The sequence below is a fragment of the Phodopus roborovskii genome, unplaced genomic scaffold (assembly GCF_943737965.1).
Source record: "Phodopus roborovskii unplaced genomic scaffold, PHOROB, whole genome shotgun sequence".
Taxonomy (NCBI): domain Eukaryota; kingdom Metazoa; phylum Chordata; class Mammalia; order Rodentia; family Cricetidae; genus Phodopus; species Phodopus roborovskii.
Window position 1 is genome coordinate 5,530,983 of NW_026126413.1, and position 12,800 is coordinate 5,543,782.

General features: G+C 42.4%; 1 protein-coding gene across 1 annotated transcript in view; it reads right to left on the reverse strand.

Annotated features, from left to right (window-relative positions):
* The window catches only part of Rasgrf2 (Ras protein specific guanine nucleotide releasing factor 2), a 200,098-nt gene extending 187,955 nt beyond the window's left edge, over window positions 1-12,143 (reverse strand). The window contains exon 1 of the mRNA XM_051182963.1: window positions 11,755-12,143. Within this exon, the coding sequence (XP_051038920.1) occupies window positions 11,755-12,042 (288 nt within the window). The 5' untranslated portion in view covers window positions 12,043-12,143. The remainder of the gene's footprint in view (window positions 1-11,754) is intronic.
* Between the last annotated feature and the right edge of the window lie 657 nt (window positions 12,144-12,800).

Consider the following 12,800-nt stretch of genomic DNA (forward strand, 5'->3'; position numbering starts at 1 on the left):
TCTTTTCTCTCCAAGTTGCTTTGGTCATGGGGTTTCATCACAGAAGTAGTAAAAACCCTGACTAAGACACTACCTGACACCAACCTCTAGTGTCGGCATGTGTACATGTACATGAACACATACCCATAATTAATCAACCAAATAACTGATTCTCAGATCATAGTGTAAAAAAACAATGTTCTTTTGAAAACTGAGAAGTAAGGATTCTAAATCAAACTATTATCTTATTTTACTTCCTAAGAAGAAAAGAATTGGCTTAGGCCTACAGAAAAATAAATGTTTTAAATTAAATGCTCATTGACTAAAGTAGATGACAAACAGAGAGCTCTCTGGGTATCCAGATGCAAGAAAACTTCTTTTTAAAAGAAAAGTGTAAATTCATTGTGTGGGATAATGGTCACATCATAGACCTTCAAGATATATACATCACGGTCCATGAACATTTTAAAGGTAAATACTTATAATAAAAGATAATATGGTAACTGCAGAATGAAATTTCTGTTTTATTTTGTACAAAATATATAATGTTCAAAGATAATCAGGGTTAGACTGGCAAAGATCAGTTTAATTTGGTTTCTTACTTGCTTACAATTATTGAACAGTAGGTAATAAACAGGTATGGTTTGAGAAGAGGGGGAAAATAAGATAACTTTTCCACCCTTCTACTGGTTTGCACCACCATAAAATGATTATTTGTCAGAGTCAGGGGTACTGCATGACTTCAAGAAACCCATCTTCCAGACACAACAGGATACACATGTGTACTCACAGAGACTGTGACAGTATGCACAGAACTGTCACAGGTTCAAACCACACAAAATCCCATCAGCGAGAAGGCAGAGGGGTACAAAGTCTCACAGTCACACCGCCATTTGTAATTGATACCTGCTGAGAAAGGGAGAGTTTTCTCCAATGGCGTGACCGGGGGGCATAGCTATCAAATTCCAGGTCAAGGCCCGAATCCAGGAGTAGTTGGCCAACACAAACACAGACCCCATGTTTTTTGCATGCTTTTTGTTTTGGTTTGGTTTTTTTGTTTGTTTGTTTTATTGGGGTTTTGTTTGTTTTGATTGTGTTTTTTGTGGGGAAGATGTTGACAAAGAGAAAGAACATAAAATTAGATGGGAAGGCTCTAGGACTTGTTGGGAGAGGGGAAATAAAATGATCACAAGTATACTACATAAGAAGTTTTTAAACGATAATTTTAAAAAGACAAAAATGATTGCTAAGTGATAACATCCAAGTAGCTTATTGCATACAAGCCTCTAATAATAACTGACAAGCTGAAAACAATACAAATGAAGCATTATTTAAAAGTAACACTGAGCTAACAAAACAGCCTATACCTAAGAAATAGTTGCCCCAGAGTAGGGAAGCAGTGAGTCAGGAGTCTGGGAAGTGTCTCCCCTCCTGATATTTTCCAGTATACAAATATAAAGAGCCAAGAGGCTAAGAAGCTTAGGAGAAAGCTGCAGCTAAAGCATAGACTGGGAGGCAACACTGGAACCGTTGGGGCAGACGAGACTAACAATGAAGAGATGCAGAAATGTCCTTGAGTTCTGAAGAGGACGGTGGACTGTACTTCAGAAACTGGGGCACACTGGCGGTAAAGCCCTCGCAAAGCCTGAAACCTGGCGACCAGCTCAATCCCAGAATGGATTAATGCAACGCCTGGACACTAATGCCTGCAAGGAAGCAAAAGTAAATCCCCTCTGAAAGAAAATAACATCCTCGGGGGCCTCAAATCGTTTTGATTTCTCCTACACAATGTTCACCATCCAACCAAAATTACCAAGCACACAGGTAATGTTGCCACTGCTGAGTCTTGTTAAAATTGACCCACAGAGACCCTGTGCCTCTCTGAGTTGAGATTGCTGTTTTAGGATAGCTACTGTGAGGATGAGAGGATGGAAAGTTTTGTGTGTGTGTGTGTGTGTGTGTGTGTGTGTGTGTGTGTGTGTGTGTGCATATATGTGTGTGTGTATACATATACATATATATATATACATGTATATATATATGTATGTATTTTTTCAGGGATGTACCTGGTCTGGGCCCAAGCTTTACATTTTCAAAAGTAGTAAGCTGGGCACAGTAACAAGTGTCTATAATCCCAACTACTGGGATGCTGAAGTGGGAAGATTCTAAGTTCATTACCGCCTAAAATTGTAGCAAGGTCCAGACTCAAAAGATAAGGGAGAGAGAGAGGTTGAGAGAGAGTGTTACCAGTTTCCTACAGAGACTTTAATCTCTCATCCAGGGAGGCAACACCTTAGACCCCCAAGCGGGTGAAGGAGAGAACATTAGCATTGTCTCGCTTTGCAGAATCCCACTTAGGCCCTTCCTACAAGTGGAAAGCCCCCCATTGTGACAACTTCCAACCACCATGGGCACACTCCACTTATGGCGTCTTCTGAGATTTACCTGATGTCCTTAGCCACACTTTGACACAACACAGCAGCAGGGGAGGGCCCAGCCCCTGCAACTTCTATCCAAGGCAACTCCGGATATGGTTTTAAACTTATAGTCAGATCATAGACAGACAAAATGTCACTAAATAATACACAGAACTTGGACTACATTGGCGTTTATAACTTCTATTCACCTAAAGATGCCATTGAGAGAATAGAAAGTTAAGACATAGTAAGTGATGGTGTTTTCATTACACACAGCTGACAGTGAATTCGTATCTTCACACACAGTAGGATAAACAACATGTATTTCTGACAGTCAATATTTTCATGTATAAAAAATGGCAGATCATATAGCTTAACATAATACTTAGACAAATTGATTCAACAAAAACTGGGTGAAGTCTGAGCAGGCAGCAAGTATCCAAAGGGTTTTCAGCCTTGCTTTTTAGGACAATGCCACTCTATGTGGCCTAAGCTGACCCCAAACATGTGGCAATCCTACCTCAATGTGTTGAGATTACAGGCATTAGCCACTGTGCCAGCTTCAGCCTCATTATTTATCAGGTAAAATTACCTGAAAATGAGATGTTAGTATATATTTACCCCTAAACAGATTGGTAACCAAGTCCACCTAAGCCTATGTACAGCTGGCGGAAGCACAGCAATAGAAACAGTTATTCTGGAAGTTAAGCAGTAATCCTAAAGCTAAATACCCACATATTTAGCCAACAATGTGCATGCCCACCCAACAGAAATGCACACATACATGCATGTGTTTCAAAATCCTGCATATGGATTTTCATAGCATTACTCCCCAATTGGGGAGGATCCTGCATGCTCATCCAAGGTAGGATGGGTAAAGAGGCTGTTGTACACACACCCAGTGGACTGCTGAGTAGAGAACAGCACTGACATCCAGAAACATGGAGGAATCTCTCAAATAAGATATTGGGGGGGGGAAGCTACTACCCACCACTGCAGCGTGGGTGTGAGTATGTGAAACTCAGAAGCAAGCAACAGGAATCAACACTGTGATAAGAAAGGATGGTGGCTTCTGTGGTGGCTTCCGTGATAGCTTCCAGTGTGGATGCACTGACATGAGGTTGGTTTCTGGCACTCTGATCACGCCAGTCACTTGGTCTGAGTCTTAGTCGCAAAAATTTGTCTATTTTCTGAAGATTCAAAAAGTAGCTCACTTAAGGTTATACTTGTCTCTATGTTGGCTACAGCTTGAAAACTAGGTCTGGTTTAAATTTATCTATAAGAGGACATTTAAATAATGCTTGAAATATTAGAAACTAATGAGCAATTATGAACATGAACCCAAGCAGTTCAAGGTGCGGGACAGGAGAAGAGAAAGCAAATCATATTATTATATTGATCTTGGTGATAATGTGAGGGCACAAAATTGCTACTGATAGAAAACACCATGGCTTTTCATGTTGCATAATATTAACATTCAGAACATAGTGTTAACTAGCTTGATGAATGCGCCCTATACATCAATGATGATGGACGGTACACCCACTAAATTTTCTATGAACCTCCCTGGGCCATCGCCTTGGTGTCCTACAATTAACTCACAGACTGGTGAGAAACCTGTGATTTTTTGCTTAAAACAAAAACATGAAGTAAGACAGAGTCGCCTGCAGTGGAATCAAAGCCTGAATATGAGAATAAAGGAGAGATGCTACAGGGAAACCTCAAACATTGCAAAGAATCTATAAAGCTGGGCATCGTGGCTCACACCTGGAATTCCAGCACTTGAGAGCCTAAGGCAGGGGCATTTCCTGGAATCCAAGACTAGCCTGAGCTGCTCAGTAAACTTCAGGCCAACCTGAGCTATCACATAAGAGTTTATTTTAGAAAGCCAGACTACTGAGTTGGTAAAACTATGGGTATGGCCACTGAAAGTTAGAGGCCTGAGGCCATGGGGACACAAAAGTAGCTAATGGCAACATACTGTAAAGAGGTCAGCTAAGAACATTATTCACACAATAACTAGGTCCTAACACAGCCAGGGAGATACTCTGTCTTGTTTGGCCTTGGAGTATTTGTGCTGTTCCTAGCATTCATACATGACCATTACTTGAGACAACATGAGTTCACATTTCTCTCCTGAAATAAAGGCATAAAGCAATCAGCCATGGGACAGAGCCCTATTAACCCTGGAAACGACAGGCAGTTCTCACACATGATTAATAAAGTTTTAACAGCTGCCTTAAAATAGTACTGACTCTTGGGTGATGATTTTGAAAGATGGAGGAAACACTGGCTGATGGATGGTGCCCTCAGTGTTGTAAAACAGCAAGGAATTGAGTGTGGGGATGCATTGGTGGCAATGTTCATGCTTGATTCTCAATAAGACTGGTGTGAAACCAGAGGAACTTGGTGAATGCAGCTCAGTAGAGGAAAGACCCTCTGATGACAGAGAAGTTGGTAACTGAGGCATTCCTTTGTATAGGGTCCAGTCATGGTCAACTCTTCATGCCTTGATCATGGGTAAACACTGAGTGCAAACTTTCTATTCCTCCAGATGTAACAAGTTGGAGTTCATCTAAAAGCTATTTCCATCACTTTTATATCCTCATAACAACTATCTTCAGTCTTTCCTTTGTTAATGCATCAAAGAAACAAAAAGATGGCTGCTGCTGTTAAATTGACACACATTATTACAGAATGAATCTCAAGCTCTTTCCAAGACAGGAGGTTTTAGAACTACATCTACTGCAGTTTCCAGTGCCAAACAAGAGCTACACCAAAGATGGATGAAATGCTTTTCTATGTACAAATGAAGTAATACAATGTCTGAGACTGGCTTTCAAATAAACTTCCCTACCCTCCCTCCAAGCACACGCAAACACACAGAAGGAAGAGAACACAATAAAATAGGTAATGGAAGTTGGAGATTGTCTAAGCTAAATGATGGTGGTCCATGAACTCTTGTATTCTATGTGTGTCAACTTTTTTTTCTTAAGAAGGAAGGAAAACCTCTCCCAAATAATTCTAGCAATGAAAACAAAAATAAAAATAAAAACATAGATGGGAAAGAATGAAAGCCCAGCAGACAAATATGCTATTTGCCATGTTTGACTCTGTGTTAAAAGCTTGGGGACTTAACTAACCACGAAATCTATGATGGGGGTATTCAGGAAACCCTTCTTCTAGGCACTTTCTCAGCCCATCTTGGCAACACTAAGCTTAGAGAGATGGCTCAAGGTCATGGGTGTTGTAAAGAGCAGAGCTGACCTGAGACCTAAACTTACACTGTTTTAGTCCTGAAGTGAATCATACCCATCCTCCACCCCACCTGGTGACATTCTTACAAGTTGCTTTTAATCCATAAAAGTGTCCTCCTGTGCACCACTGACATAGTGTCATTTGACTTCTGTACTGAGTTATACCACCACTAAATGAGCCTTAGACCAAGCTATACCTTCCAATTCCCACACTGCTAGCCAAAAGAGAGCCGTGGCTTTTAAATAGTTGCTCTGATAGGAGTGGGGAGACTAGTCCCATTGTTTACATTAGTCACGTAAATGGCATGGTATCAGAAGCAGTTCAGGAAATGAATCAGGCATTGTCTAAATTAATCACCCCAAACAAAGTAAAGCATTGCAGGAAACCAGTAGCCATGCAATGTACCAGTACCTAGAGTCCCTCCCTCTGTACAGATCCTCACAGTCTTGGCAATGCCTTTTTGTAAACATGGCCCACATTTGTAAGCAAAGGGATGATGAGAGGCCCCACACATTCATTTTTCAAGGTAGCACACCCTGCATCATTTTAGCTGTATCTTCCCGGGCCCTCAAGAAGTCTGTTTCATTCTCCTTCTCTTAAGTCTACTGTTCTCAGTAGACCTCCCCAACGTGTGCGTCTTGTCTTCCAGCAGAGTTCAAAAAGTAAACAAGTTGTATAGATAACCGATCAGTTCAAATGTGATCGATTTCTTTTTTCTGCCTTTCCCCAAAAAGTGTATTTGGAACATTTTGTACCCATCGTGAGACTTAAGGAAAATGATTGGTCATTATTTTTAATTGTGTTTCCTAGTAGAAAGGAAAATCATAGGATCATCACCCAGCTGCATGCCCCACCTGTGGCCGCAAAGTTCTCTTCAGGAGCAAGGGAAAGCAGGCTGCTTTGCTCCTAAGTATGCACGCATTGATATTTTAATTCCTTGGGGAAAATGTCCACACTAACTGATGTATTTTAACTTCTCAATCAGCTAAAATTTAGAAGTTACAGCAGTGAAAAATTTAACAACTGATCTGAAAGAATGCCATGTTTAATCAAGTTCCAACAGGCAAACATTTCATACAGTGCCACGTTCCTTCTTACACCATCTTGCTTGCAATCAAATGCTGGCCGCGATTTTACTATACCATCCTACATCACATAGCGCCAGGGAGGCAGTCTGAGAAATGAAACATTAGGAGATTTTGCCACAGTGTGAACACTGCTGAGTGTGCTCACTGGAACTGAGGCAGTGAGGCCTACCACACACCAAGGCTACGGGGACATAGCCATGCCACAGAGACAGCCCATCTCTGATAGAAAGCCATAATGTAATGAATTGCCATTTCCAGTTTCAGAGAATTTCTTCTGTGATTTCCATTCGCCACATGGCTGCAGGCATGGAAAATTATGCTTCCCACACTCAGAAGAATGGATCTGTAACTCACATATTTTTAACTTCTCAAGACAGAGGCTCACTCTATAATCCAAGCTGGCTTTGACTGAGCTCACAGCAATCCTCCTGTCTCAGTCTCCCAAGCGCTGGGATTATAGGCTGGTTTTCTAAGACTCACAGCTTTAAGTGTCAGTGGCACAAATGAACACACACAAACTCCCAATATTTATAAATGGACAACTAACAGTAACATTCAATAGTCAATGGGGGAAAATATAATAAACATGCATACATCCCTTTCTTAAAGAAGAAATAAAGAGGCTTAAAAATACAAAGTCACTTCAAAATTGTGAACATTAGGTTTTAAGACTTGAGGAAATTCACGTTGGTCATCTGATTCATTTCATCACAAAATGTCTTTCTAAAACTAACTTTTTCTATTCTATAATACTTAAGATTACATTTACTATAGTGTAAATATTTTGGTCAAGGTGAACAAAAATCAACTGGGAAATATCGTTTGCATTACCAACAATGTAGCTGCTGTTAACTTCATGTCTTGGAACCAAATATAAAGAGAAAACACTGTCCCACAGCAAATGCTTCCCGCCTTTCCATGGTGTGGACACCCACAGACCGATGCAGTTCACAGGACAATTACATTTTACACACAGCTAACCCCCGATGGTGAGTTTTCCTGTGTGGTATCCCTAACACTCATTACAATACTCTAAATATTAAGTAACCAGAATTAAATAACTAACTCTTGCAAATATACAAGTTCCTTTTTTTTTTAAACCTTAATGGAAAAAATGTTTACAAAGTTCAAGTAAAAAATGATCTCTGTCCCCTCTATTGTATTTTTGAACATTTTATGAGTTAACAAATGTCTTTATTGCATTTCCCCTTTGTTTGTGTTCAGTAAGCAAAAAAGGAAAAAAAAAATGGGCAGTTGGCTGTTATACTTCTGTTCAACACCGTGAACTAGAATGAAAATTCCCCTTCACAGTCTGCACTCTACAAATAGATCGGAGCTTGTATGCACTTCTACCTTATTCAATAAAATGCTGAAAAATCCCTGCCTCGTGGTCAAGTTAGGAAGGTTAAAATGTCTGCCTAGTAATGAGGTGACAGAGATATCACAGAGCCTGTAAACTTAAATCAGCACAAATATGACAAGCATGTATAAGTCTTTATGCCTCTAGAGCCGAGAATACCCATCCCCCGCCCACCCCACACCAAGCAAGGGAAACTAGGCTGAATACAACAGCAGATGAAGGAGAGAGACCGCCTTATTACTACCCATCTTTCCTGCCTCGGGCAAGACATGTATGACTACTTAAGTAGACCAGAGGAACTGGGATGTGTACTCTGACTCTAAGTGCAAACATTCACAAAGATCTCTCCACTGAAGTGAAGGAATGTCACATCAAATTGGTTGTTTGGAAATCAACCTCACTTTTCTTTGAGCATGTGATGGCCTGTAGTTGTGCTTCTCAAGACCCAACCACAATCATTTGACTAGTTTTTATATAAGAATGAACAAAACAGTGAATCACACATCATACCCCCAACCCCTATCTCGTGCAGATTTTTGTTTCTGTCTTTTTTTTTCTTTTTAATTTGAGCTCAGTGGATTTAAATGCAGCCTCCCAAGCAAAGTGCTATTCAACATGTTTAATCTTTGCATCTGGAGGTAGGACTTTGCCTATCAAGAAGCCTGAGTTAGCACAGGTTAAAATGAAAGTCATGAGAACGATGAAGACCTCTCTAAAAGAGCCGAAGAGAGGACCAATTTAGACAAGATGGGAGCTGGTCTCAAGGCAGAGCAGGTGCACAGCACATGCTTGCTGAAGCGGGAAGTTTTTCACTTGCCCTAAGTGGGGCTTTCTTAGGAAGAAGTGCAGCCTGATGTGTATTTGAAAAAAGAAACATCCTTTTGGAAGCAAGGAATCACTTTAAGTGTTTTAAACTAATTTATTTGATTCTATCATCATTGTTCTTCTAAAGAAATGAAATAGCCACTGTGGAAATACTGATATGACAGTCATTCTAACAATACCCCAAGAACTTACTAGAGAAAAATTCTGGAACAGCATGAACTCAATGGAGCAACACAAATATTCCAAATATTTCTTCAACTTGGGCATATTAGGAAAATGAGCTTATTGACAAAAATAAAAGAAAAACTCAGGGTTTACATTTTGGTCCATTTTCTGAATTTTTCTTTCTTTCTTTTTAGTCAATAAGCTTGATTTGAAATATTATTGAGATATAGAAGATCAAAGGGTATTTCTTCTTATGGCTTAGCTGTAACCATACTTAACTAGAAGTTTTAAGTGATTTGAAAAAGAAACAGAACTCAACAATTAGAAGTGGTTGACAGCAAGAATTGGATCATTGTTGTATAGCCCAAAGATGCCAGAGTCTACCTCTGTGAGAATGGCAATGCCTCTGGCTCAGTGGATGGTGTCCCTTGCAGGTTTGTGTGGCTGCCAACCTGAGTCTCAGGATGCCCATCTCCATCATCTCTGTCCTTAGCTTTTCAAGTGCAGTGTTTATTACTATGTATTTGCAGTTCACATCCCCTACATGGCAAAAAATGTTGCCCTGTTTTTTTTGTTTGTTTGTTTGTTTTTTTTTTTTTTACAGCCTTAGGAACAGATGATCAACAGCACTGGAAAGTGACACGATTAACCAAAGAGAGGCCAACTGCATATATACATCTCAATGAAGTGTTTCTCCTTGTTTCTTATTTCCATAATGTCTCTTCTTAATTCTTCAATCACCTCGAGGTAGGAGAAGTCAGGGAAAGCATTACTCAGGCTAACCCAAGTTGAAACAGTGTTTCGAATACAGAAAAATTCAAAACTTCTTCAAGTCCAACTTCAAGTCCTTTCTGGAATGCTTGCATCATTACATCTCAGTTTTATCTACAAACCCCAAAGGTCCCAATTCCCAACCTCCCAAATTTGCATAAGGTGACAAGCACCCATAATTCATATGATGCTAAAGAGAAAAATCTTGCATATAATGACCTGTCTAGAACTCCAACTATTCAGGGGTTTCAATTCTCTGTTAGAGCCTAACTTAGAGACAGCAGTCCTGAAGATGAAGTCCAAACCTTTCCCAGCAGATAAACAATGCTTTACACATTATGTTAGCAGTTTTTGAATCACAAAAGCTTTAAGAGCTCTCTGAACTCAGCTCCAGAGTAACCAAAAAGATGTGACTTGTGAACTCAAGAATAAATACAAAGGAAACAAATAGTTTGGAGTCAAATCCATTGATATATATTCAAACTATTTTGAAGGACCCTATATTTTATTTTAGACATAATAACATTTAAAATCTTTTGGGGGAAGGGGGAAGGGTCCTTGTGGGTCTTCTCTCTCTCTCTCTCTCTCTCTCTCTCTCTCTCTCTCTCTAAAAAATCTGTTTCCTCAAAACTCTTCTTAGATTCTAGACTGCACACCTTGAATTTTCTCCATTTCTAATACCTGTATCTACCAGCTTAGAAACTAGTTTCTCAAATGACTGAAGGCACGTCAAAAGTCAAAGGGCGTCTTTCTCATTTCAAATTCCTAGCTCTCCTAATCAGGTCCATCACTTATCATTACCGAAGTTAATAATTGACAGAGAAAACAAAAACCAATCCTGTGTCTGTTGTGCTCGGTTGTGGTTACAACTCCTCTGAGCTCTAAGTTTTTAAAAAAAATGGATGGCCATTGGAGCACCCCTCCTTCGCTTCTGCCCCACCCTGGGTGGTTTACAGTAGCAGCCTGATCTGACTTGCATGGAAAGTTCAGCCTAGGAAATATTTCTGCAACAGCAAAGGCAATCAGCCTCTCATCCCCCCACCCCACACAGCTTCGCCTTCCAAGGTCTGGGATAGAGAAGCAAAGAGAAAACATTTTGGCTGAATAAAATCATTCTCCTTTAACTGCAATAAATAAATGGCATTTGGAATCAATGTTTCTTATTTGCAGGGATGGGGATTCAGAGGTTAACCTAGTGCCTCCTCCTCGCCTTGAGCATACAACAAAACTCATCAAAATTACGACCTACAACTAAAAGGTACAGAGCACTCTTTCTTAAAATGCCCACTTTAAAAAAAAAAAAAAAAAAACATAGCAAGAACTCAGGGACAAATTGTAATTCTTGGGAGACAGGTACACATGTGTCTTCATGACTGACCTCAGTGGACAAATGTTCACAAGAGAAAGTGACCTAAACTGCAAAACACGGTTGACAAGGAGCAACAGAAGCGTTGATTGGTTCCCAGCACCACCAGTGAGCCATAACTTACCAGTAAAGAACTCTGCCTGTCCCAAGCGAGTAAAAAAAGAAACCCAAACTTTTCCAAATAAGCTAGTTCAGTATCGCCAATCTAAATCCAACAGGTGTCAACACACATCGCCACAGTTACACATCTTTCTGAATGTGGTCTAGAGCAGTATGGAGTGCTTAGCGAAGAAACCGAAAGAATCCGACCTCTAAGAGGATTGTGAAAAACAAAAACAAAACTAGCCTGGTCCCTAGCCTGGCTGATCCCTAGGTCAAGGAGTGGAGATGAGAAATCCCTGCTCACACAGGAGAGCCTGCAAAGCCCTAGGGTCTCACAGCATTGCCCCTGCGCTGTCCACGCAGCACTGCAGTAAGACAGAGTCGCCTGGGGCTGGGAGTCAGGGAAAGGAGGGTGCAAGGTACCTGCTTGTCCAGGGCGTCCCGGGCGCCTGCGGGTCCCGCGCTGGTCCTGGGTGGTGCGGGCGTCCGTTCGCAGCTGCACCCCTCCAGGAGGTACATGCCCGCCGGGCGGCCACTCTGCTCGCCCTCGAAGTAAAAGAGCACATTCTGGTAGAGAGCGAACCACTTCTCGTGCCAGCGGCTAGCCTCGGCCGCCTTCTTGCTCAGGAAGCCGCGCTTGGTGCCCTCCTTGCGCGCCAGGAAGGCCAGGTACAGGGCGTGCCCCTCGTTATAGCGCACGCTTTTCTGCATGGCGAGGGCGCACGGGGGGAGTGGGAGGCGTTGGGGTCGCAGCCTCAGCCCCGCGGCGGGGCCATCAAGGAGTGCTCTCCTAGAGGACGCACCCCGGCCCGCCTGCCACAGGGCACCCCGCCCGCCGCCCAGATCTAGTGCGCCAATCCGGGCTGGGGCACCGTCTCCTCCCCGACCGCGCCCTCTCGGACCCCCGACGCCTCCCGATCTCCGGAAGCCGGGTACCAAGCGGCCCTCCGAGGGCGCCCGTACCCACGCCGCTCCACCCGAAGTTACGGGAGCTGGAGCTGAGCCCCCAGCGGCGGGCTGCGCTGTGAGGCGCGCAGCAGCCGGAGGACTGTCCTCGGGCAACGCGCTCCGGGAGACAGAAGGTAAAACGTCACGTGGGAGATCAGCTGTAATCGGCTTGGAGACCGATTTAAAGGGTAAAGTCGGCGCGGTGGCGGCCGCGGAGGCGCTGCCTGCTAGTCCCAGCTCGCATCCTTCAGTCGCCTGCCAGGACCCTGGCCTCCGCCTCTGCCCAAGCCAACCCCCGATGGGGCAGATCGCCAGGGAGGGGCAGGAGCGTGGTGGCACAGAAACACGCACAAATATGCTCTCCCATACTCACAGGCAAACGCACACTGAACACACGCATAGAGACCAGTACCGGCACACAAACACACAACGTTCATATTCATACACAAAAGCACCCATGCACACAAATGCAATAGGCACACGTGCACAAGCGTGTGTGCACTCACAACATAAATTAGCAA